Here is a 27,286-nt window from a genome sequence, read left to right as displayed (position 1 = left end):
GACACGCCCCGTGCAGGAAGTACGTCACCCGGCCAAGCGGAAGGAAGCTTTGGGCCGTGCGCGTGAGCTTTGCTTGCTATGGCGGCTCCTAAGAAACCTTTGGAGTTCCACGCTAAGCGGCCCTGGCTCCCGGAGGAAGCGGTGGAAGATCCGGACGAAGACGACGAGGATGCTAACGATGAAGCCGACGATGGGTTCTCCCTGCAGGAGGTTTTACGGCTCGGAGGCACCAAGGTAATGGCCTTGGACTCCAGGAGAAGGGAGACACAGGCGCGTGGAGTGGTCCCGCGAGTGGCGCGGACAAGTGGCGCGGCAGCCCCCGAGCTGCAGAGTGGGAGGGCGTCGTGGACCAAGATCCCAGTTTCGAAATGTGCTCGGTGCGCTTCCCGCACTTCTTTCCCATTGCTCTTTGCAAGAGAAAAGTCGTTTAGAATTGAACGTTTTTATGCCGTGTCTTTTCTTAGGATGTAGGCGTCATCTCATTTTATTGACGTAGTATAACTGGCACTCCATCAGGTCGGAGAGGACTGACCTTTTTTTTGGTCCTGACCTCGTGGTATCAGTGTTTGGAGCCCCACTGGTATTGGAATTTAACTTCTATTCTCACAAAGTACACCCACACGCTCAGTTTACGCCCAAGAAGCTCTCTGCGCTCTTGGAATTTACATCCTAATTAAGGCAAAGAAACAGTAACCAAACTTTGGAATACATTGTATATCAGACGCTGAGTGGAGAAAATTAAAACGGGGAGGGAGGATAATAAATGGAAGAGGCGTTACAGTTTTAAACGAGGTGATCGGGGGACCCACCCCCGAGTTTTCGAGCAGAAAATTGAAGGAAAGAAGGGAGTGAGCCTTTTTGGTTTTGTAGTTCCAGGAACAATAAAAATAGTGCAAGTGAGGTGAGAGGAGAGCACTAAGAAATGAGGTCAGACATGGAAGCAACCTAAGTGTCCATCGACAGATAAATGGATAAAGAAGATGTGGCACATATATACAATGGAATGTTACTCAGCCATGAAAAAACGAAATTGAGTTATTTGTAATGAGGTGGATGGACCTAGAGTCTGTCATACATAGTGAAGTAAGTCAGAAGGAGAAAAACAAATACCATATGCTAACACATATATATGGAATCTAAAAAAATAAAATGGTTCTGATAACCTAGGTGCAGGACAGGAATAAAGACGCAGATGTAGAGAATGGACTTGAGGACACGGGGAGGGGGAAGGGTAAGCTGGGACGAAGTAAGAGAGTAGCATTGACATATATACACTACCAAATGTAAACTAGATAGTGGGAAGCAGCCACATAGCACAGGGAGATCAGCTCGGTGCTTTGCGACCACCTAGAGGGGTGGGATAGGGAGGGTGGGAGGGAGATGCAAGAGGGAGGAGATATGGGGATATATGTATATGTATAGCTGATTCACTTTGTTATACAGTAGAAACTAACACAACATTGTAAAGCAATTATACTCCAATAAAGATGTTTAAAAAAAAAAAGAAATGAGGTCAGAGAGGTAAGAAGATGGGCTTATGTTCTGAATTTGATGGGAAACCTTAGAAGATTTGTAGCAAATATGTGACAGAGCTTTGCTTTTTATTAAATGTTTTGTTTTCAGACTAGACTTTCTGGGCAACATGGGGATGGGGAGGATGAGTGATTAGAGGCAGGAGAAATGCAACTTACTGGGGCAGATTCAGTTTGCTCTGTACTTGGGTTGTATTTATTTATTTACATCTTTATTGGAGTATAATTGCTTTACAATGGTGTGTTGGTTTCTGCTTTATAACAAAGTGAATCAGTTATACATATACATATGTTCCCATATCTCTTCCCTCTTGCGTCTCCCTTGTATTTAATTTTTGAGTACATAATATATGCACATGTTACGAAAAGCTTTGTTTTGGTTTTTGCTTTGTTTTGTTTTGTTTAAAGGAGGGGGGTGCATGATGAAAAATCTTCTTTCCCACTTTTATCTCCAGCTATGCAGTTTCCCTTCCAGGAAGCAATTATTTTTGTGTCTTCTCTATCTTCCAAGCAAATACACACACACCTATGTTTGTTATTTTTTACACAAAAGGTACCATGCTGTATAATATTTTAAGTCTTTTTTTCTTACTGTTTTATTAGAGATCCCTGCACATCAGTATAAAGTTCTGTCTTTGGTTTTATGCCCATAACATCATTTTCTTAATTTATCTAACTAGCCATTTATTGTGGATATTTAAGTTGCCAGTCTTTTGCTATTTTAAATAATGCTTCAGTAAATAACCTTGAACATATATATCTTTTTCCACATTTGTAAGTGTATGCATAACCTAAATTTATAGAAATGGAACTGCTGGGTCAAAGGATGTGTCTTGTATTTCGACTGAAGTTGACAAATTGCTCTCCATAGAAGTTGTGCCAGTTTATACTTCCATCAACCATTTAGGAAAGTGCCTTTTCCTCCACCCTTTCCCCAACACCACCTGTCTTAATTTTATCTTTGCTTCTCTGGCAGATTAAAAAATAGATGTATCATTGTGGTTCTGATTTGGACTCCTTTAAATATCAGTGAGGTTGAGCATCTTTTCACATTTTTAAAGAACCACTTTTTTTTTTTCTATGAACCGTTTGTTTATATCCTTTGCACATCTTTCTGTTAGTTTGTCACTTCCGTAACTGATGTATAGGAACTTTTATATTACATATTAAGCCAAATTACTTTGATATGAGTTGCCAGTTGTTTTTTCCAGCTTATTATTTGTCTTTCAATTTTTGTATATGTTTTGTCTGTAAGAGAATGATAAATATATCCATTCTTTTCTTTATGGACCCTGAGTTTTATGTCACATTTGGAAAGATTTTTCCCTACTCTGGAATTCTTTTTTTAATTAAAATTTTTTATTTTATTTTTATTTTTTAAAGTTATTTTTGATACAGACCATTTTTAAAGTCTTTATTGAATTTGTCACAATATTGCTTCTGTTTTATGTTTTGGGGTTTTTTTGGCCACAAGGCATGTGGGATCTTAGCTCCCCAACCAGCAGATTGAACCCACACCCCCTGCATTGGAAGGCGAAATCTTAACCACTGGACCACCAGGGAAGTCCCTGGAATTATTTTTTAAATTATGCTGTGCTTTCTCCTATTACTTTATGGTTTTATTTTTCACATTTAAGTCTTTGATCTATCAAGTAAGTACTTTGGGTGTAGGTGGGAGCCTAGGCAATACTGTGATAACTCAATTTCATGGATAATTGATTTCAAGGATATAGGTATCAAATTAACTTTTGAGGTTTTAACTAAACTGTTGGAATTGTAACTTATTTTTAACTTATATTTTTATGCAGCAAGATTACCTTATGCTGGCTGCTTTGGATGAGAATGAGGAAGTGGTGGATGGAGGCAAAAAAGGAGCAATTGATGATCTTCAGCAGGGTGAATTGGAAGCATTTATTCAGAATCTTAGTTTAGCCAAGTATGCAAAAGCTTTCTTAATTGAAGAAGATCAACCAGCTAAAAAACAAGAAGGCGGCAAAAAAGAAGCAAGAGTATCTAAAGTAGATAATAAAAAGCAAAATACAGTAGAAAGTGAAAGTAAGGTGAAAAATAAGAAGAGGCCAGAACAACATTCTGATGAGAACAGCAGTGCCATAACAAAAGCAAAGAGAGAGAAGCAACAGGATATCTTTGAATTTTTTGAGAGATGGACATTGTTACTTAAGTCTGGAGGCAAATGGTATGATCTGGAGTATAGCAATGAATACTCTTTGGGACCCCAGCCTCGGGATGTTGTGTCTAAGTACAAAACCTTGGCTCAGAAGTTGTATGAACATGAAATCAACTTATTCAAAAATAAGACACATAATCAGAAGGGAGCCTCTTCTACCTGGATGAAGGCAATTGTGTCATCAGGGACGCTAGGTGACAGAATGGCAGCCATGATTCTTCTTATTCAGGATGATGCTATTCACACACTCCAGTTTGTAGAAACTCTCCTGAACCTTGTTAAAAAGAAGGGCAGCAAACAGCAGTGCCTCATGGCTTTGGATACTTTCAAAGAGTTACTCATTACAGACCTTTTGCCAGACAGTCGAAAGCTACGGATTTTCAGCCAGCATCCTTTCGACAAACTAGAACAGTTGTCCAGTGGCAACAAGGACTCAAGAGATAGAAGACTCATATTATGGTATTTTGAACACCAGCTGAAACACTTAGTGGCTGAATTTGTGCAAGTCTTAGAAACTTTAAGTCATGATTCATTAGTAACCACCAAAATTCGAGCCCTTGTAGTGGCTCATGAGCTTCTTTGTAACAAACCCGAGGAAGAAAAGGCCCTTCTTGTGCAGGTGGTAAATAAACTGGGAGATCCTCAGAACAGAATAGCCACCAAAGCCTCCCATCTATTGGAGACATTGCTTTGTAAACATCCCAATATGAAAGGAGTTGTGTGTAGTGAAGTAGAAAGACTGCTTTTCCGTTCAAATATCAGCTCCAAAGCCCAGTATTATGCAATTTGCTTTTTAAATCAAATGGCCCTCTCCCATGAAGAAAGTGAATTAGCTAACAAACTAATAACTCTTTATTTTTGTTTTTTTCGGACTTGCATCAAGAAAAAAGATATTGAGTCAAAAATGCTCAGTGCCCTTTTAACAGGAGTGAATAGGGCATATCCCTATGCCCAGACTGGTGATGACAAAGTGAGGGAGCAGGTTGACACGCTGTTCAAAGTGCTGCATATTGTGAATTTTAATACCAGTGTGCAGGCTTTAATGTTGCTCTTCCAAGTAATGAATTCTCAGCAGACGATATCAGATCGATATTATGCAGCATTATATCGGTAAGTACCTACTATTCCAGTGTGTGAATGAGAAGTAATGTGGTCTAATATAACGCAGTGCCCCTCTGTGGGGCAATAGAAAGACTTAGAAAGTAGGATCTTTGGCCCCTCTCAGCAACTTGCTCTTCACCAACTTTGAGTCATTTAATCTTTGGTTCCCTGTTGGGCATCTGTATTATATGTTTTGAATACGTCATTTATTATTTTTTATTTTGGGAAGTCCCCATCCTCGGTCCTGTATTTCTTTCCTCCTGTCCTTCGCACAGCCATTTAGTCATTCATTCAACAAGAATTTTTTGAGTGTCAACTATGTGCTGGGCACTATTCCAGAACTCGGGATATAGCACAGTGAACAAAATTCGCACCTCTAGAGGCACTTTCGTTCAAATTGCGGAGGACAAATGGTAAACAAGAATGTTTTTAGATAGGAGGGTTGGGGGTTGCAGTTTTGGAATTTTTCTTAAATATTGGGATTAAGACTTTGGTACTAGATTTACTGAATTTTGCAACTGTCCTGCAGTGCACCCACTGAGGGCTGATATTTTGAACAGTTTGTACACTTGGGAACTGTTGAAGTACACCAGCAAGCTATGTATTTCCTTCTAATAAGTTTTTCTAATTTTACATACATATATCTTGTGAGAAATGTAACATAGTGGTTAATATCTTGGACCTAAGTTACATGACCTGGATTTGAATACCAGCCATTAGCTTGCTGTGTAACTTTGGACAAATTACTTAATCCTCATTAAAACCATATGGGTAAACATGATCAATCCCATTTTACTGTGCTTTTATTCATCTATAAAATGTCAAGGGAAGCACCTATCCCGTAGGGTTATTATGAAGATTACGAAACTTCCCCACAGTTACACAGCTAAAAAATGACAGAACTGGGGTTTTAATAAGATTAAGGAGTTAATGTATTTGTAAACCCATGTCATCGTCAGTGTATGGTATGAATTTAACAATGTCCAACAACATAGTAAGTGCTCTGTAAATGCTGGCTGCTACCATTATCATCATCATTATTATTATTACTACTCACATACATTTCTTAAATGTAATCCTCTTAACAGCTGTCCAGCCTGTGAGGTACAATAATTTGTGCAAGGTCTCACAGACAGTATGAGGCCAAGTTAGGTGGCAAATCCAGGCCTACTGACTTGGAGTTCATGGTGTTTCATGGCCCTGATTGCACTGATACACTAAAAAGAGTCTCAGAGGCCTTTCCACAACTCTTAAGAGTCTACAGTCTTTTAAAGTACCGTAACCCTAATTCCCTGGCAGTCCAGTGGTTAGGACTTGACGCTTTCACTGCCGTGGCCTGGGTTCAGTCCCTGGTTGGGGAACTAAGAATCCCACAAGTCACACACTGTGGCCAAAAAGAAATGTTTTAATTTTTTTTTTTAAATAAAGCAGGGGGCTTCCCTGGTGGCACAGTGGTTGAGAGTCCGCCTGCCGATGCAGGGGACACGGGTTCGTGCCCCGGTCCGGGAAGATCCCACATGCTGCGGAGCAGCTGGGCCCGTGAGCCATGGCCGCTGAGCCTGCGCGTCCGGAGCCTGTGCTCCACAACGGGAGAGGTTCCTTCTTCTCAGTCTCCTTTACTGCTTTCTTCTCCTCCCTGCTAACTTCTTAGACTGGGTCTAATGCTAGGCTGCCCCAAAGCTTTTGATTTCTTCTTTACTCTGCCTTATTCACTCCCTTGATTATCTCATTCCTTCCTGTGTCTTAAAAGCCATCTATCTGCTGATGACACCCAAATGTACACCTCTACTCCAGTTCCAATGAATTCCAGACTTGCACAGCCAAAGGCACTCTCAAATTCTCCACTTGGATGTCTAGTGGACATCTCGAATTCACAGGAAGAAATATGAACTCCTCTCATCTTCCTCCCCAAACTCGTCTATCCACTCTTCTCCATCTTGTCAAGAGCAACTCCATTTTTCCAGTTGCTCAGGCCAATGATCTTGGAGTTACCTTTGACTCCTCTCTTTCTCTCATACCCCAGTCCAATCCATCAGGAGAGCATGCTGACTATTCCTTAAAAATGTATCCAAGGGCTTCCCTGGTGGTGCAGTGGTTGAGAGTCCGCCTGCCGATGCAGGGAACACGGGTTCGTGCCCCGGTCCGGGAAGATCCTGGAGCCGGTGCTCCGCAACAGGAGAGGCCACAACAGTGAGAGGCCCACGTACCGCAAAAAATAAATAAATAAAAATAAAGTAATAAATACTTTAAAACTTTTTTTAGTTTGGAAAGACTTCCAAGGCTGAAAATGTAGAGGTTTTAGGATTAGGTTTTTTGGTAACTTTTGAGGGTCATAAGAATTTCTAATTTTTAGAAAGTGTGTGGAATCTATTGGAAAACATATTTCTAATATCCGTTTAACATCTCAGAGTTTAACACAACAGTCTAACATCTCTGAGGAGTACATTCCTAAACTCTTTAAATTACTGTTTGTCAAGAGCTCTCACAGATGGATTCCCTCAAAGGGCTTTTAAGCCTTTTTAAAGTATTTATTTTCTCTTGGTTTTATTAAAAATCCTTTAAATAAAAATTCCCTGATATTAGTTGAGGGGTAAAAGAAATGAAGAAGTGATTTGGTTTACAAAAACGTGATTTATCAAAAACTCCAGGAACATATTCTGGGTCAAATGGTGGAGACAACAACCATCTAAATTCTCAAGTTTTTCTCTTGATGCGTAATGGAACTTATGATTTAAAATGAGTGCCAAAATGGATGGCAATGTTGAAAATTCAAATGAGAAGAGAGAAAGTGGAATAGCAAAGATTATATGAATAACACAGACTTTCTCAGAATATCACCAATAGGTACTAGAATTGTGGAACTGACAAATGGGGAAAACTAGGTATGTGAGCAATATGAAAATGCCTCACAAGGTTAAATATTTTCATTTCTGGTGTTAGTAGAAAAAAATTAAAGTGCTTGGAACAAAAGGATTGATTCCACTTTTGGAGTGGTTATCTGGAGGATTGTATTAATTCTGGGTGTCCTAATGTCTGGGGGTCCAGACCATTTGGAGCATCTCTAGGATTCAGCAAACAGGATAAAGAGAGAATTTAAAAATTATTGTATGAGATAATATCTCAGTAACCTGCAGAAGAGAGACTTTGGGGGAGAGAAGGACAAATAATAGCTATAGTAAATGGTCAAGTATTTGAAAGGCTGTTATGTAAAAATATAATTAGGTTATTTTGTTGTGGGTTTTTTAACCAGTTTGTTGACCTATAAAATTGTATATATTTAAAGCATACAACATGAAGATTTGATACATGTATCCATTGTGATGATAACCATAATCAAGTTAATTAACACATCGATCACCTCACATACATAGTTACTACTGGGGGGAGGGGTTGAGAATGCCTAAGATGTATTCTCAGCAAATTTCAAGTACTCGATACAGTATTATTAACTATATTCACCATGCAACTGAATGCTTACACCCTTTGACCAACATCTCCCCATTCCCCCACCCCCTACCAATCTGTTCCCTGTTTCTATGAATCTGATTTTTTTTTTTAAGATTCTACATATACATGACATTAGAGTAGTTGTCTTTCTCTTTTTTTACCATGCATAATGTCCTCCAGGTTCATACATGTCACAAAAAGGGCTTCTTTCTTGTGGCTGAATAATAATCCATTGTGTGTATATACCACATCTTCATTATCCCTTCATCTGTTGACACACACATAGGTTGTTTCCATACTTTGGCTATTGTGAATAATGCAGTGAATGTGGGAGTGCAGATAGCTCTTTGAGATACTGATTTCATTTCCTTTGGATATATGCCCTGAAGTGGCATTGCTGGGTCATATGATAGTTTTATTTTTAATTTGTTGAGGAGCTGCCATACTGTTATCCATAATGGCTATAGCAATTTATATTCCTGCCAACAGTGTACAAGGGTTCCATTTTTTCCACATCCTTTTCAATGTTTGTTAACTCCTGTCTTTTTTATAATAGCCATCCTAACAGGTGTGAGTTGATATCTCGACGTGATTTTGATTTCCATTTCCCTGATGTTTAGTAGTGTTGAGAGCCTTTTCACGTACCTTTTGGCCATTTGTGTGTCTTCTTTGGAAAAACGTCTATTCAGGTCCTTTGCCCATTTTTAAATTGGATTATTTGGGAGTTTTTTGCTATTGTATGAGGTTCCTAATATATTTTATTATATTAACCATTTATCAGATACATGGTTTGCAAATATTTTCTTCCATTCCATATGTTGCCTTTTCATTTTGTTGATGGTTTCCCTTGTTGTGCAGAAGGCTTTTAAGTTTTATGTAGTCCCACTTGTTTACTTTGCTCTTGTTGCTTCAGAAGGCAGTAGTAAAATTAATGGTTGGAAATTACACAGGAGCAAATTTCAGCTGTGGATAAAGAAGATGTTTTCTGGCAAAAATGAGTTGTCCAAAATTGGATTGTGCTCCTAGAGTGAGAGTGAGCAGTCCCCAGTCACGAGAGATATTGAACAAGCACTTGCCATGGAATGAACCACTTATTCAACAAATATTGAGTGCTTATTAAGTGCCAGGCACTGGGGTTACAACAGTGAATAACACAGGCACAGTCCCTGTTCCATTGGACTTTGAGGGGAAAAAGAGAAAGGAAACAAAAGGTGTTAAACTATAAAGAAGATAAACGTGGGACAGAGAGAGAGAATAATGGAGGAACCTATGGATGTGCAGACAGTTGGAGAATAGCATTCTGGGCACACAATAGTGTATAGGAAGGATTTACACAGGTAGTACATTGAACAAGAGATTCTCACCATTCAGTTTTCTACTATACATGTACAGTCTTCACTAGAGCCATGTGGAGGCAGCCTCTGGTCCCCCAGCTAGTAGGTAGTGATGCAAGGATAAGAACCCTGGTCTAGTTGACTGCTTTCATAGGTCAGTTTTCACTGTTTGGTTTTGGATTAGCCTTCCTTGTGGAGTTCTTTATCTATATGAAAAATTATACTGTTAGGGCTGTGCCCTGTTGGTCTAGAGAATAGAAAACCACTTGGAAAAGAGAAAAGAAACCACACACAAAAAAGAATGTCGTGCTTCTGTGGCTTTTCTTCCCCCTGGTACTATCATCACTCTTTCTATTCTGGTCATTGACTTCCATCTTCCATCTTAGGGCAGAAATGGTCTCTTGTTCTAAAATAAGCAGCAAGGTTATTCCTGACTAAGATGAGGTTAGTAGTTGCCTCTAGTAGTTGCTGGGTATGGGGATGTTTTATGAATACACACAATCTTGTTTCTGTTTTGCAGGAAGATGCTGGATCCGGGGTTAATGTTGTGTTCTAAGCAAGCCATGTTTCTTAACCTTGTCTACAAGTCTCTGAAAGCTGACATTGTGTTGCGGAGGGTGAAGGCTTTTGTGAAGAGGTTACTTCAAGTTACATGTGAACAGATGCCGCCATTTATATGTGGAGCTTTATATCTCGTGTCTGAGATCCTTAAAGCAAAACCAGGTTTAAGAAGTCAACTAGATGATCCTCCGGTATATTTTACAATTGCTTTTTAAATCGAGTGGGTTCTGAAATATATTTGGTATTTTTCTTCTTTGCTTCAGTGACAATAACTTACTTAGTTCTCTGGAGCAGAGTGTGAGTCCTGGAATTAGACTGACCTGGATTTTAGTCCCAGGTGTACAGTTTACTAGGTGGGCATGTTGCTTCACCCCTTTACACATAAGAAACTACCCTAAAATGTGATTATATGAGATAGTTACAGTTATAGAGCTAATAGATCTCTTAAGCCTATCTCCTCAGTTGTGAGATGGACATAATAGCACCTACCTCGTAGGGTTATTTACAACAACTCAAAAATTCATTTGAGGGCTGAATGCTTTCAAAGTCTCAGGAATTCTTGGCTCAAAACTTAACTCTGTTACATTTAGGAATAAGAATGTGGCCTCCTCTCATTCTAAATTCCATTGATGGAACTTACACGTTTCATCAGAATTGCAGTAAAGGAATCTTCAAAACTACTTCACGTAATTGAATACTTTTCTAATTGATTAACCCAGATTCATTAAACCATTTTTTTTTAGGAGTTTGATGAGGAAGAAAATTTTATTGACATAGGAGATGATGAAGAAACAGAAAAATTCACTGATGCAGATAAAGAAACAGATACAGATACCATGAAAAAAGTTGAGATGAAAGAAACTGTGTCTGAACGTCATGTGGAAACCAAAAAGTTAGAGTCTGCTTCTTGGGTGCACTTTGATAATTTGAAAGGTGAGTTTCTTAAATCTTTAAATTATTTTCTTGAATTTTTAAACCGAGGAACTGTATTCCCCTTTAATCTTAATAGAAATTAATATTATACCATTTTAGAAGTCCTCAATATTGCTTTATTTTAGATGGGAGCATGCATAATCAGATATAATTAGGATCCTAGAAGTAAATTTTTAATATAATGAATCGTTGACTTACTTATGAACAGTACTACAGATAATAAATATATCTTTTAAAATAATTTAAATCTTAGAAATTAAAGCAGATACCTTTTGGAGCTGTGAAGATTTAGTGAGAAAAATGTGGCCATGTTAGATGCACAGTAGATCTCTTTTCCTTCAGCTGAAGTGTAATAAGTTTATACTTTTGAATGAGTTTTAGTTTCTTGATCTTTATCTGTACATGTAAAGGCCTCTTGCATGGAACATACATGAAAACAACACGTGTGCACACAAAGTTTGATTTACAGAGGTATTTGGTTACATATTGTGAATAGTGTGGAACTTGTGGTTACTTTGTTCAAGCATCATGTTTACCCTCTGTAGTTCCTTCAAGTAATGTTTTAGGATTGAAAACATTCTTGATATAGAAACTATGTTTTCCATACACACAAACTGAATTAAGTCTATTAATAGATTATTAGAGCCAAAAGAAATCTTAGAAATGCAGGCTTTTCATTTGAGGCTGTAAAGAAAAGCACACTAGCCTTGAGGATCAAGAAAGGTGCCAGACCCATTTCTTCAAACTTGTTGTGGGACTCTTGTTCAAATTATTTCATCTCTCTGAACTTTAGTTTGCTTGTGAAGTATAAAAGAGAAATATGGTAGCCACCAGGAAGTTTTTAAAAGAATCCATCAGTTGCCCTGAAGGCTAAACTGGGAATAATCCTTTAGAAGGATGACAAGCACGTGCATTGTGAAGTAGACAGTTCCTTGCGTGTTCTGAAGTTTCCTTGTTTTAAATTTTCTAATCCGGAGTTGCTAAAAACATGAAGAAGATAATATAAAACCTGTTCCAAGTGAGACTTACTTCTGGGCATAATTTAATGACAAACATTCAGTGTACTGTAAAGCTCCAAAAGAATTTAGACCTGTTTCATCTTCAGGTCATTTGTCATCTTAACACTTATTACCTAATTGACCGAGAAATGGGTACCTATTTGAAAGGGGATAAATTTTGAAGGGGAGCTTTTAGTAGTTGGGATAAATATGCTGCCTGGTTTACTCAATAGCAAATGCTAGCTTAGGTACCAAGATAAATTCTGGTGGCTTGGAGTTTTTATTCTAGGTAGTTATTCTGGCTAACTAAAAATGCTGATACTTAATAATTGTCAGTGACAGCATTGATCCCGGTGGGTGTAGTGACCTCTTGGGCTAGGAATAGAGCATTTGAGAAATACTATATTTGTGTTCTCAGGTGGCAAACAGTTAAACACATATGATCCATTCAGTAGAAACCCTTTGTTCTGTGGAGCTGAAAATACAAGTCTTTGGGAACTCAAAAAGGTAAAATAATTTCAAATTGTCTCTTAATTCAACTGTGCTATATATTTGCCCCCATGGATTTAACACCTTGAAGTTTCCATTTTTCTTATAAGTGATAAATATAGGAGTTTAGTTATTTAGACATTAATTGGCAGAAGAAAGCAATTTGAAGTATGTCACCTGGCTGTAATGCCTTATAACCCATATTTCTGTTGCCTCTGAAAAACATTAAATTTACACATTTCTACATTCACGTGTAGAAAATCTTAAATAATGTGCATGCAAAATAAGGATGTTATACATGGCTATAAGTAAATTTTGCTTTTTGTAAGCACACTATTGCATATAATGGCTCTGTAAAATGGATAAATTTTGCTTTATGCATTAGATATCTCTGAAAGGTTTTGTGATAATAGAACTTTTTGCAAGCAAAGTTACTTTTTAAATATGTGAGAGGAACGCATATTTCTAATAAGCTTTCTATGATTTTTTTTGCTAAAGCAAGTGTCTACCCATGCAGACTCCTGTGGGTCCCTGACACCTTGTTAGCGAGTCTGCAAGGTCACAACTACTTTCATAGTGATACCAGGACGTTATTTGCCTTTGTCACTATTGACAGTGGCGCTGATGGTATTAAATGGATAAAACTGCTGGTGCCTTAAAGCAAATACAGACAGTAGTACCAAGCTGCACTCATGGGCATTACATTCTTCATTGCCATATACTTGCAGCGGGGGAAGAAAGCCAGTATCACATAAGAATGATGAGGCAGGAAAAACTGTTGATTTTATTATCTTGACTCCAGAGTACATACATGTCTTTTTAACATTCTGTGTGTATATATATAAAACAAGAACACACTCTGCTGCAGACCTAAGTATGAGGGTTGTCTCATGTCTCAAGGAAAAGTGCCTGTGTAGTTGTTGGAAACGCAGCTAAGCTGTCTGGCTGACAGACAGGCTGGTCACTCAGACTTGGGTATTTGGGAGATATTTTCTTGAAAATGAATGACGTGAACCTGTTACTTCAATCAAAACAGCTGACAGTATGTGTTGTCAATGATAAAGTTCAAGCTTTTAAGCAAAGGTTAAAATTTTAGAACTCCTGTAACCACCATCTTGAGCTTAACAGTTTCTCAATACCTTTTCTGATTGAAAGGAGTGGTGATACTAACAATGTGATTTTTGTGATACTGAATGAAATGTGACCAGCATTTGGAAGAATTGCATAACTCACAAAGTCAGTATTTTCCATATGACTAATACACAGTGTTATGAAGTCAAGCATGGATAAAAGATCCATTCACTGTAGAACAGTTAATTTTAAGTAGCAAGTACCAAAAGCTGATTGATAGGGTTTCAGATTCCATACTGCAACTAATCTTCAATTTTTGTATAGTATCAAATGAAAACCCACAATTATGTGAAAGACTATTGGTTAATCCTCTTTTTTCCAACTATATATCTGTGTGAAGCCAGATTTTCTTCATATACTTCAACTAAAATAACATGGAATACAGAAGCAGATATGAGAATCCACTCTTACGTTAAACCAGACATTAAATAGATTTGTAAAACTGTAAAATAATGCTACTTTTATCACTAATATTTATTCTGAAAGTTATTTTTCATAAAACATTTATATTAATATGTAATAGGTTTATTGTTAATTTTTTTTATTTTTTAAATTTTCTTAGTTTTGGCTGCATTGGGTCTTTGTTGCTGTGCACGGGCTTTCTCTGGTTGCGGCGATCGGGGGCTACTCTTTGTTGAGGTGCACAGGCTTCTTATTGCGGTGGCTTCTCTTGTTGTGGAGCACAGGCTCTAGGTGCACGGACTTCAGTGGTTGCAGCACGCTGGCTCAGTAGTTGTGGCTCGTGGGCTCTAGAGCACAGGCTCAATAGTTGTGGCGCACAGGCTTAGTTGCTCCACAGCATGTGGGATCTTCTTGGATCAGGGCTCGAACCTGTGTCCCCTACATTGGCAGGCAGATTCTTAACCACTGCACCACCAGGGAAGCCCTATTGTTAATTTTAAATGAACTATAAGTGTTTAAAATTTTTCTGTTGTAATTTCTAATAAGGTAAATATCAATAGATATATCCCACTTAAATTATGGAAGCTCTTGAGGTCCTTGATTTTTAAGTATATAAAGTGTTCCTGAGACCAAAATTTTGAATCACTCTTCTGATGTATCGGCTTAAGTTTCAGTTTTTTGTATTTTCTTAAATAATCTGCAACTGTGGTAGGAGTTGACCTTATTTCACATTTTTCTTTTTAGCTTTCTGAGCATTTTCATCCCTCTGTGGCCCTTTTTGCAAAGACTATCCTTCAGGTAAGTCTCAAATATTCAGAAGACAAGAAATTAAAGAAAATAATCCAGTTTTAGATAATAATTAGTCAGTGTTTACTAGATAGAATCGTGTACATTTTTCTGCTGTTGTAAAGGAGCAATGACTTGTTTGATACAGAGCAGCAGATAATTCTTCCCACTGTGAGATGAATGGAAATATAGGATATTACAAAACCACAAGAGTTATTTACTACATCCTGGCTTTGCTCCTGAAGAAAGATTGCCCTCCCCTTTCCCTTTTGTGGTGTTTGCCAGTCGGGGTTTGGTTCCTGGTTAATAGTTAGATAACCTACATAATACTATTTGACTATTCATAAAATCAGCAGTGCATTGTAGAATATGTATGAGTGTGTGTTTAATTTCTTCAAGAAAAGAATAACATGCATGAGAGGGATATTTGAAGGGTCTTTTATTGCGTATTTGTGCCTTCGAAGCAATGTAATAGATGTTTATGCTTTTCTTCTTGTTTTTTCTCTGGATGTATATATATAATTTCTTAATTCCCTCCCCCTACCTTTCAGGGAAATTATGTTGAGTATTCAGGGGATCCACTACAGGATTTCACACTAATGAGATTCTTGGATCGATTTGTATACCGAAATCCAAAGCCACATAAAGGCAAAGGTACGCTTCTAGTTGATGAATTTTTTGGCTTTCCCTGTTAACATTCAATAAACAACATTATATAACTGGGTTTTACATTACACTGTCTTGATTTTACATTTCAGAAAACACAGACAGTGTTGTGATGCAGCCAAAAAGAAAACATTTTATGAAGGATATTCGTAGTCTTGCTGGTAAGTATAAAGCCTGGACAGTTGAACCTGACAAGAGTACAAGTCAGTAACACATAAATTGTGTTATTCTTTGCTCTACTTTATCAGAATAAAACCTAAGCACCAGAGATATTATCCATCTTTGTTGCCAAGATTGGTATGCATTTTCAAGTTTACTGAGATTGGGCCTTTTTTTTTTTTCCAGAAAATTTCAAACATACAAAGCATATATACACAAGTGATATGATGGACCCCACCCCACCCCACCCATAACCATCACCCATCTTCAACAATTAGCATTTGCCATTCTTGTATCATCTATAGGTAAAGCTATAGCTTTATCAGTGACACTGCCCCCGCCACCCCCCATATATAATTACCTTTTACAGCTCAGACCGTTTTAAGCTCTCTAATGGGCTTGGTGGAAATACCCACAACAGATTTTGTCACAGAGCCTCATTTTAAACTTATTTCAACAGGTATTTGGTACCAATCTTGTGGATCTAATTCTGCTTTTGTTTTCACAGCAGGTATTTCTTTACATACTAGATCCCAGCTCCTTTTTTTTTCACAGTCTAGGGTTCAGTTACAACTTATAAATCATTTAATTTCTAATTAACTTATATCACAGAGGTCCAGAGACATAAAAGGACTTGCCCAAAGTTAGAGTTGGAATCAGAAGCCAAATACTCTTTTAACCAAGATGAGCCTGAAATTTTTATTCTGATGAGGAAACACTAATATATTGTAGTTCCTTATTCTTGTTTCTTAGTTTTCCTCAGTATTAAGTTAAATTGTGGATACTACTGTGTTTGCTTCCTATTCCCAGAATGGCAGGCATTGTTGTCATTTTTCCAAGGTGAAGAATGACGAGTTAGAACTCTTTTGAGTCTTTGTTTCTCTTGAAATTTGGATCCTGGATGCAATTGGAGGACAAGAGAACCCTGTTCTTTCACTGTGACGCACTGATGGCTACAAACTGTATTGTAGCCGATGAAGTTTCAAATGTTGGTTTTCCTCTACACAGACTTTTCCAGAGGTTGTCCTTTGCCGTATAAGATGCCTTCTGTCCAGGGACTTTCCTGGTGGCACAGTGGTTAAGAATCTGCCTGCCAGTGCAGGGGACACGGGTTCAAGCCCTGGTCCAGGAAGATCCCACATGCCGCAGAGCAACTAAGTCTGTGCACCACAACTACTGAGCCTGCGCTCTAGAGCCCGTGAGCCACAACTACTGAGCCTGCGTGCCTAAAGCCTGTGCTCCGCAACAAGTGAAGCCACCACAGTGAGAAGCCCACGCACCATAACGAAGAGTAGCCCCTGCTCGTCGTATCTAGAGAAAGCCCGTGCATAGCAATGAAGACCCAACACAGCCAATAAATAAATAAATAAATTTATAAGATGCCTTCTGTTCAACTTCCTCACATTATGAGACTTTAGAATCTTTGAGATTCTAAAGAATTATAGGTATTCTGTATTTAGTCTTAAGAGCTTGAATAACATAAAAAGAATTACTTAAATAAAATTCTTAACTTGTTTTCCTAGTTAACAGTAAGGAGTTCCTTGCAAAAGAAGAAAGTCAAATACCAGAGGATGAAGTGTTTTTCTACAGGTAATATATTTAATACTGTTTCATTTGGAGAACTGTTAAATTTAAAATTTTTAGATTCCATAAATGCTTTGTTAACATAGGCCTATCTTGAAAAGGGCAAACGATATGTCAATCCATTTTTGTGAGGGGAGTTTAGAAATGTCATTTTGCTAATGTTGAGATGTATAAATGAAACTAAAACAAGTAAATTTGAGGGTTTTGTTTTTAATAATTTAGCATAAATTTTAAGAACCTTGACTTTGAAAAAAGTTTTTTTACTCTAGTAATTTTCTTACAGGCTTAAATCTGTAACTCATGAGTTATTTGTCCAAAACATGGCTCTGTGTAGAATTAGCAAAACACTGCACTACTATGGAGATAAGTCCTAAACCTACTAGTATTAAAACTAATGCCTTGTAATAGTAAAGGAACTAGTATCTCATCTGGTTGATTGGGTAATTGGGTTCGATTTGGTTTGCTCCTTTTTTTTTTTTTGGCAGCGCTGGATCTTCGTTGCTGTGTGCGGGCTTTCTCTAGCTGCAGCGAGGGCTACTCTTCGTTGCGGTGCGCGGGCTTCTCATTGCAGAGCACAGGCTCTAGGTGCACGGGCTCAGTAGTTGTGGCACGCAGGCTCTAGAGCGCAGACTCAGTAGTTGTGGCGCACAGGCTCAGTTCCTCTGCGACACGTGGGATCTTCCTGGACCAGGGCTTGAATCCGTGTCCCCTGCATTGGAAGGTGGATTCCCAACCACTGCGCCACCAGGGAAGTCCCTGGTTTGCTTTTTTAAAAAATTTTTTGTGTGAACAATTTTGAGGCTATGATCCCATCTGCAAAATGCTAAGTTTCACTGTACCCTGATAGAAGAAAAAGTCTAACTGATAAAATATTGTGATTACAGGTCATTTAGAGCCCCAGTTTCTAATATTAGAATACTTGTATCATTGCAATTGTGCTGATGCTAAAACAACCTTTTACAGTGCCATTTAATTAAGATGAGTTAAGGTGTTTTTATGAAGAACCAAGCCTAAATCATTGAAATTTACTATACTTCACGTTTCAAAAGTTTTCAAATGTTTTGAATTCAAAACTAGTTTTTCTATAATAAATACAGATTTTAGTCATTTATATCCAGCTGAGTTAACAGTTTTTACACTTGTTTGTGACACTGGCCATAGGTGCTTTGATTATAGTAAAATGGGCCCTATGATAAAATTATCAAATATATAACATGCATTTTATTTTAGGTATTATAAAAAAGTTGCTAGTGTTAAACTGAAACAAAAACGGAATGAAGATGAAGAAAGTATAGAAGATGTGGATGATGAGGAATTTGAAAAGATGATTGGTAATTTGTTTACCTTTATAATCCACAGAGTTAGAAAAATTTTATTGGAATTTAGACTGAAAATAAAATGGGAAATTAGATAAGCTTACATTGAGCTCACATGTTGCATATCATATTACACCTACTAAAAATAAGCACATAAATAGTTCTAATGGAGTAAAAAGGTCTGCAATTGCTAAATATTGTTTTATTTGATATTTTCCCTCTTTCCATAAAAGAACTGTAGAAAGAAGCTAAAATTAACTGGAATGCATTTAGTTTAGGGATTTAATTAAGGTCAGCATATTCATGGGTTGGTTTAGATTAATAAAACACCAGCAGTGTCAAATATATATCATTTTGGTGTTTACTTATCATGAACAGCCAAATCATGATGTGTTGATTGATTCAAATATAAGACATGTCAACTTTGTTATTCCTTGCTACATCTTACAATTTGTATATTGTTCTCTGGCAGACATGTTTGAAGATGATAATTGTTTCACCTCTGGAAAGGATGACCTTGACTTTGCTAGGTAAAATACTGTTCTTCAGTTCTTTTTTTTAACTTTTCCCAGCATTTCTCAAATTATTGTCCCTCGGAACAGTGGAGCACAGGAATATGTGTTGTATAGGAGAAAGGTATTAGGTATTGAAGGAAGTTTGCGAAGTGGACACAGTACTTTCATTTTGGACCTTTATAATGCCCGTTAGTATATTAAATAAAGGCTCTGAGCTGTCTGTCACTCTCCTTTGAATTCTGTTAACAGCCTAATGCCCTGCTGGTCACCAAAACATACTTGAGAAAACAAAGTCCTCTTTTACATTTCAAGTTGTTGTTTTTCTTCAGCAACATGAAGAAGAAAGCAAAAGGAGCTAAGGATGACTTAGAAGATGAAGATTCAGAAGATGAGGACCTTGGTAATTTGGATGATGATGAAGTTTCCTTAGGAAGTATGAATAAAGAATTTAGTGAAATTGAGGAAGATGGAGGAACATTCATGGATGTGTTAGATGATGAAAATGAGGGCATTCCAGGTAAACTTTTAAAATATAAGACAAAAACAAACAGGAGCTTTCTTCCTCAGCATAGGCTAGTTTTTCTGTTGAAGGTTTTTTAATATTACCCTGTATTCAGATTAATACTCAGATCAGACAGAAATTTAAAGAGGACCTTTTTTCTCCTCTCATTTGAAACTGAAGGGTTTTTTTGTTGTTGTTTTATCAGCAGTTGAGTTTCTGTTTTGGGCTTTTATTTTAATCAGCAATGAGGCTATCTGTGCTATACCTGTCGAGCTGTTATATTGCCTTTTTAAAATGTTGGTAATGGTAATTTGTAGTTTTTAAAAGTTAATCAATATTCATCATCAGAGCCGTACAGCAGTTCTACTGTTTTCTTAAATTGCTTAATAACAGCGGTGTTTTTTTTGGTAACAGAACTTGATGATGATGTCAGCTTCAAAGTCAATAGTAAGAAAAGCAAGAGAAAAGGTGCAAATGATTTTGACTTTGCTGGGTCATTTCAAGGTAAGAAAATTTATTGAGTCTCTTTTAAACCTAAGCAATGAGTATGGGAAAGCTATTGTTCATTATCATTTTGGGAAATTAACTTTTCTAAAGGATAAGAAGTCTTAAACATATTTTTAATATATGAAAAATGTTGTTTCTCACATCCACCTTCAATTATTTTTTCTTCCCACATTCACTCCTCTCATTTAAATAGCTCTAGATCATCATTTCATTCATGTTTAAACCATTCAATAATACGTAAGCCATGGATTTTCCATAGACACCTGTTGCCTTTTTCCTTTTCTCTATCAACTCTTATCCTTCCCATTTGACCCATCTAAAAACCCATGCTCTTTATTAACTTCATTTTCCTTTTCTAATGAGATCTGCCATGACAAAATGATTATAACCTCAAAAATATATAAAACAGATAGGAATTTTTAAAGTATATGATAACAGATTATGTCTTTTAGTGTAATTTCTACGGTGCTAATAAAAGGAAAAAAGTACTATATCAGGTGACAATATTGTGTTTTTGATAAAAATGTAGAAAGCACAATAAACGTTTTATGACAAATTTTATTCCAAAGTGGCTCTAGTAGAGACATTGATGTAGAGTTTTAAGTATTGTTTCAGGTAAAGTGAAAATGGATAAAAGCAATATTTTTAGTTAATATAGTTTTAGATAGTGTGAGTTAAAATGTAATAAACATTAATGAACTTACTTAGAAAACAGAAACAGACTCACAGGCATAGAAGAAAAACTTGTGGTACCAAAGGGCAAAGGAGAGGAGGATAAATTGGATAAACAAGGTCCTACTGTATAGCACAGGGTACTATATTCAATGTCTTGTAATAAACTATAATGGAAAAGAAAAAACGTAATAAATATTAAAAATAGATATTTTACTATCTTATCTATTTTGAAAGGTTTATATGTTTAGAATTATAGGGGAGTTTTTTTTAAAGAACAGGTTTATTTTGAGTAGTAAACAAAACTCCATTTATCACATAATAAACAAACCTTCCATCAATTTCTTAGAACGAAACCTCTGACTTAGAGTTTACACTTAAATAGTCTAAAATCCATCCATGTCAACTTTAGAATTGTAATCTTGCCTGATACTATGAAATAGGACGAACTTTGATCGATGGTCAAATCTGAAAGACAAGAAGACACTGTTGTCACCTGAACAGTCCTATTTAGGATATTAACTTAAAAAAAAAAAAACCTTAAACTAACTTCTAAGTTATTTTTCTGTCTTTAAATGCCAGCTACCTAATGATACTAGGAGATAATTGTGTGTTTTAACCCAAATATATATATATTTTTAACAAAACTATGTTGAAGATTATATTTATCCAAAATCATTGGATTTACAATTTAATAATCTAGACTTATACTTTTTTTTAAGGACCAAGAAAAAAAAAAAGAAATTTCAATGACTCCAACCTATTTGTATCTGCTGAAGAGGTAAGGCTAATGTACTGCTTTAAGCACTTAGCTATTCTATTGATACATTGTTTTTTAAGTTTTCTAATACATGCATCCCCCCCTTTTTTCTTTTAAAGTTTGGCCAGCTGTTGGATGAAAATATGGGATCCAAGTTTGATAACATAGGCATGAATGCCATGGCTAACAAAGATAATGCAAGTAAGTAACTTGAATTTTTATTTAGGTTTTAACTTCGAATTAGGTTAACTAACTTAGGCTTTAACTTAGAATTTCTGAAAATCTGAATATTTCTGGAGGACCTTTTTTTGTTTGTTTTTTTTGGGTTTTTTTGTTTTTGCGGTACGCGGGCCTCTCTCACTGTTGTGGCCTCTCCAGTTGTGGAGCACAGGCTCCGGACGCGCAGGTTCAGCGGCCATGGCTCATGGGCCCAGCCGCTCTGCGGCATGTGGGATCTTCCCGGACCGGGGCATGAACCCATGTCCCCTGCATCAGCAGGCGGACTCTCAACCACTGCACCACCAGGGAAGCCCTGGAGGACCTTTTTATAGTAAGAAGGGATAAATGGTTCCTCACAACCTGAAAAGAATGGCTTTTCCACCTCTGTCTGCAGAGCACATGGGATTAAAAAGTATTTATACTACAGAAAAAGACTACAGCCTACAAAAGTTACTTTTTTTTTTTATGGAAGCAGGCTATTTTTATATAATATGAATTTGCTAAGTAACTTTATAAATACAGGCATTTTAATTATTTCTGATACTGATAGTTACTGGCTGCTCTTCTTTCACCAGTAAGTGTTCAGGGAAATAAAATCTGTGAAGCATTTGTTCCTTTGCTGTAAATAGTAAATCTTTGACGGTAAATATGGAAGGAAAGCAACAACCAAGGAGGGCTTTGCGTAGTGGATGGGAAATGACTGTAGGTCATGGCAGACTGGAAGTTCCTGTTAGGATGTTTGGTGGGGCCTCCAAGAGTCTACAATGTGCTTATCTTTTTTCTCCCTCCTCAAAGGTCTCAAACAGCTTAGGTGGGAGGCTGAACGCGATGACTGGTTACACAACAGAGATGTGAAAAGCATCATCAAGAGGAAGAAAAATTTTAGAAAGAAGAGGCCAAAAACCACTCAAAAAATTAAAAAGCAAAGAAAATGAGTGTTTTCTAAGTAAATTACAAGTTAAAATTCTACTTACTCCTAGTTTTTGCTGTTCAGCCATTTTTCTTGATCTTGCTCTCTGATGCCATACATTCCAGAGTGTTCAATGGATTTGTAATAAACTATAAATAGAAATAGCTGTCATTTATGAAATCATGTAAAAGTGTTAAAATTAAACTATATTGAGAAAAAAATCAAGTTTTTTCCCCTTATTTCTACATGGTAAAATGAAAAGGATGACAGTAGGATACATGTGTTGTATATAAGCTGTAGCATCTCTGCTAATCATTGTAATGAACACTATTCACTAAGCATTACTTTATACCAGATACTGTGTGCAGTAATTAATTACATAATGTTATCTTGTTTAATCCTTACAACAGTTCATGAGATGGGCATCATTATCTCTACTTGACGGAGAAAGAAAAAGCTCGTTCACAAACCAGAGATTGGTTTTAAGTTTTAAGCTGTGGATTTGATTCCATCACACTCAGATATGAGTCTCATTCCAAAGTCTACATTCTTAACCCACTGGAAGAATTAAGAATCCAGCCTGTTAGCTGGATTCACCCATTGGCTAACTGGGATGAGAATTTTCTCCACTGTGTTCTCAGAAGGAGTGAAAATCGAAATGAACAGTATTTTTGGAAACTGGCATCACAAAATTAAGAAGCCATTTAGCCCTTAATTGGTCATAAAGAAACAATTTATAAAGGTTACCTGAAGAAGTTGTTTTGTACTCTTAATTTCACTTAAGGAAAAACATACCTTCCAAGATGAAAGGGAATTTCTTGCTCATTGTTTGCCTGAAATCTAAAGAAAAGTCTTAAAATTAGGTATGATTAGAAATTCATTGTTTTAACACATGGAGCCATAGTTTAGTGCTAGCTTTAGGGTCTATAAGATAGGAATCCTATAAATTAGACATTTGTGTTAAAGTCCTTCTTGGTAATCCAGGAACTGTATCTTTTTAAATAGGGTGTAAATTGCACTTAAACCTTATATGTAGCCTTCCCTAGTTATTTTGGAGTTTTTAAAACTTGGCCTATATATATGATGTAATTTATTTTGAAATGGTATTTAAAAGCAAATTTTCAGTGTTAATGTGAAATTCCCTTGTGTAATTTTATAAATTGTTTTTATGGATGCCATTTTACCTTTTTAGAGAATTAGACATAAGACTTCACCCAATTTTTGAAGTGATCTTAAACTTTACTTTGCTTTTAAATACCGTTTGGATGTTTTCTTTTATACCCTTCCATCCGTTAAGAAGGCAAATGACAAGTTTCAAAGATGGCCACCACCCCAGGACTACTATTCCCTGCTTTAGGGAAAGAGAAAGTAGCACTTTCTGATTTTACAAGTTGAAGGCGCTAATATAAAATTTCCCCCACAAAATGACAAAGCACTTTTGGTGATGGCCAGTGGCATGGGAAAGGCTTTTAGTGGCTAGTGTTGATGCAGAGGAAGCACTCTGCTAGCTTGAGAAACTGGTTACTTGACAATTCAGCTATGCTACCTCTTGCTTTTCCAGTCTTACCAAACAATGAGGTGTAATGGGCAGGCTGGATTTTTTCCATCTGTGCTAAGCCAGACCAAGGACACTGCTCTATGCCCCCCATTAGTAAAATCCATGGAAGTATGAAACATTTTCCCTAGTCTACAAACATTAATTTTTTTTTTTTTTAGGGAGAGGAGTAATTTATTCTATAATAACACCTAGCTTCTTCCCCTTGTGCCTATAAAATGGCTAATATCAATACACTGAATCTGAAAAGGCAGTTTCTCTAAAGAAGCCATTTAACCTAAAATGCATAAGCAAACTGTACACCCCCCTACAAAACACTAATTTCTGAATTATGATTACCTTGGCTTGTGTTCATCTTTTTAAACAAAAAATATGCTCCAAAAATGCCCACAATTTCAGCTACTAAAACTCCTTTAAAGATCTTCTTTGCCAGTGGATCCATAGTACGGGCCATCCTAAGTTTAACAATAACAAATAAATGTAAACCTGAATAAGCATATACAAGCTTAGTACCACTTCTATAAAAATAACTGCCAATTCATTCCCATAGTTTGAATGATTATATAGAAATAAAACCCTAAAGTTACTGTATCCTTAGTTGTATTAGACATGTCTCACTTTCCTAGTTTTCAACCTCCATGCCTAAGGGGCACAAGTGAACCAAAGACATGACCGGAGAAAGCACAGCGCGGAGACAAAATGGAAGGCATTGTGAAAGGAACTAACAGTTTATGGAACTGAGATTTTTAAATTGCCTAAGAATATAGAATGGTGCGAGTTAGGGTAAAACTTTTTTTTAGCTGAACTAGGAATTAAATAAGATATGATCTAATGGGCACAATATGTGAAGTTCTTTATGAAGTACCCTACAAAAGTATGGTTCTGCAAGTCGTTGTACATGTTTTATAGCTAGAAGTTTTCATTTATTTATACAACATACTGAACTATGTGCCACAGTTCTGGGCATTTTATATAAAGTTGAGCAATAAACTGGTTCTTGTTCCTGAGGAGCTGCTATTCTAAGCTGCAAACTAATTACGTCACCCAAAGGGCTTGTTAGAAATGCACATTCTTGGGCCTCAGAGAGCAATTCCCCAATCCCCAGGTTCTGATTCAGCAACTCTAGGGTTGGTGCCCAGTAATCTGCCCTTTTGCAGGCAACTCCAAGTGACTTTTATACAAGAGGCCTCTGGACCACGTGAGGGGAACACTGACCACCATCACCCAGTAAGTGGCAAAACTAGACTTCAAATCTTGATTCTCTTCCTATAATTAAAAGCCATTCAGAAGGAAGGGCTTAAGTCTTTATTCTCTTTCACTAAAGCAAAAGCTAACAAGGAAAGGGCTATATAACAAGTGAAGAAAATAGCATATATGACAATATATGAAATGTAAACCCAAGTTGTTTTTTTTTCCTTTTGGCTGTGCCCATCAAAGTCAGGAAGGACAGGAGAACAGTGTTTTTTAAACTCAGGATTTCAACTGTCCTGTGTATGCTCTGTAACACTTTTCCATTCTCCGTGTGAGGTGGCACCTCCTCTCTAATACTCTACAGCTCCAGCTCTCCCGCTCATTCCATTCAATTTTAACTCCTTTTCACAGTGTCTGAGGGTGGGCATAATTAAATACCCTACTTTGGTAGGATTATCCTACTAATATTGTAACCAGGTGTCCCTCCCCCCCAGCCCCCAGATTCCCTTCTCTCATTTTGATAATGTGATCACCCTGGGTACTAAAAGATTAAAACTTCATTATTCTTACCTAAGAGAAGTAAAGTAGAGGGAGTTAAAAAAGAACTTACACATAACCAAGAGGCGGTGAGGGAGTGGGAGACTTGTTTTGCTTTGTCTACTACTATGCTGTACATAACTGACAGGAAATAAGCCATGATCAGTACAGGGAGCTCTCCTGGGGTTATTTTTAATGTTCAAAGGGTGAAACACAAAACAAAACAAAGCCTGCCTGCAGCCAGATCCACAGTGTAAGGATTCCAAGTAGAATTTTGCTTTGTTTTGTTGGGAGGGAGAGAGGATAAGGGTTCAAAAAACAAAGTCCAAGTAACTGTATAGTAAAGCATTTACCTTTCTTAAAAACGGATATACATACATTTTACATTCCAAGTCCCTCAACTTCAGAAAAGGTGTTTATAATGACTGATAAAACCCATTTGATAAAGACCACCAAAGGCATAGCCATCCACGACAGTTAGGTTACTAACGGGCAGAGGCAGAGTTAAGACTAGACAAGATTTTGGAGAAGGATGGAACTCAGGTGAAGTTTAAAATGAAGCAGTCCTCTGATGGGCTCGAAGAAAAGCAGGGCTGTGTGTCATGAGGTTACATCACACTGGGCTGAGAAGCTGACTTAGGGTGCACAAGCTTAAGACAAATGTGCAATGTTTGCGTCCGAAAACCCCTCGTCTATGCACCAAAGCTGGAGATCGACGCGGCTCAGCATCTCCAGGCAACATTTCAAACAGCAAGGTCTTTCCTCACACTCCAGATGTCGGACAAGGTCTCCCTGCTACGACCCCGGGTTCAATTACAAGGGCACTTTTTCCAGGTTCCCACGGTCAAGCGCCAAGCAACCACCGACGCCTCCGAGAGTGGCCTCGGGGAGGCTACCCGCGATCCTCAGCCCCTCGCGGCCTCCGCATCTCCGGTGCCCCGGTTCCCCCCCACACCCGGCTTCTCGCCCCCACCCGGGCTCCCAGCCAGGCGCCGACACACGCGCAGCGCAAGCAGCACTGCACCGGTGCCGCGCCAAGGTCATTGAGCGACCCGGAAACACTCGGGCCGGGCCGGCGCCCCTCCGGCGGACGGATACAGTGACACCGAGTGTTCTTCGTATCGCCCCAGAACTCTGCCGAGGTCCCCTCAAAAGCCTGCTCTGCTCCCCGCTCTGAAGACCTGCCAAGGGAGGCAGCTGAGCGAGCAAGAGACCCGCACGTAGGCCTTACCTGAGGCACGTACTCGCCGGGCTGCGCATGCTCCAGGGCTGCCAGAGCCCCGCCCCTCCC

The 27,286-nt window shown here is 37.8% G+C and overlaps 2 protein-coding genes across 2 annotated transcripts; one reads left to right on the top strand and one right to left on the bottom strand.

The window, feature by feature from the left end:
- Positions 1-63: 63 nt before the first annotated feature.
- CEBPZ (CCAAT enhancer binding protein zeta) lies at positions 64-22,937 on the top strand. The gene is made up of 16 exons (XM_024753528.1): positions 64-234; positions 3,341-4,830; positions 10,123-10,354; positions 10,907-11,096; positions 12,513-12,601; positions 14,861-14,914; positions 15,454-15,556; positions 15,661-15,729; positions 17,251-17,317; positions 18,542-18,642; positions 19,100-19,157; positions 19,472-19,659; positions 20,059-20,148; positions 21,546-21,604; positions 21,703-21,784; positions 22,598-22,937. The coding sequence occupies exons 1-16, from the start codon at positions 79-81 to the stop codon at positions 22,735-22,737; spliced, it is 3,168 nt and encodes a 1,055-aa protein (XP_024609296.1). The 5' UTR covers positions 64-78; the 3' UTR covers positions 22,738-22,937.
- CEBPZOS (CEBPZ opposite strand) lies at positions 20,142-27,280 on the bottom strand. The gene is made up of 5 exons (XM_024753529.1): positions 27,227-27,280; positions 24,607-24,722; positions 23,508-23,552; positions 22,777-22,861; positions 20,142-21,291 (listed from the first exon to the last, which is right to left on the bottom strand). The coding sequence occupies exons 1-4, from the start codon at positions 27,253-27,255 to the stop codon at positions 22,779-22,781; spliced, it is 273 nt and encodes a 90-aa protein (XP_024609297.1). The 5' UTR covers positions 27,256-27,280; the 3' UTR covers positions 20,142-21,291; positions 22,777-22,778.
- Between the last annotated feature and the right edge of the window lie 6 nt (positions 27,281-27,286).

Source organism: Neophocaena asiaeorientalis, unplaced genomic scaffold (assembly GCF_003031525.2).
Source record: "Neophocaena asiaeorientalis asiaeorientalis breed wild unplaced genomic scaffold, Neophocaena_asiaeorientalis_V1.1 scaffold171, whole genome shotgun sequence".
Lineage (NCBI taxonomy): Eukaryota > Metazoa > Chordata > Mammalia > Artiodactyla > Phocoenidae > Neophocaena > Neophocaena asiaeorientalis.
Note: the sequence above shows the minus strand (reverse complement) of the source record. Positions and strands in the feature narration are given on the sequence as shown.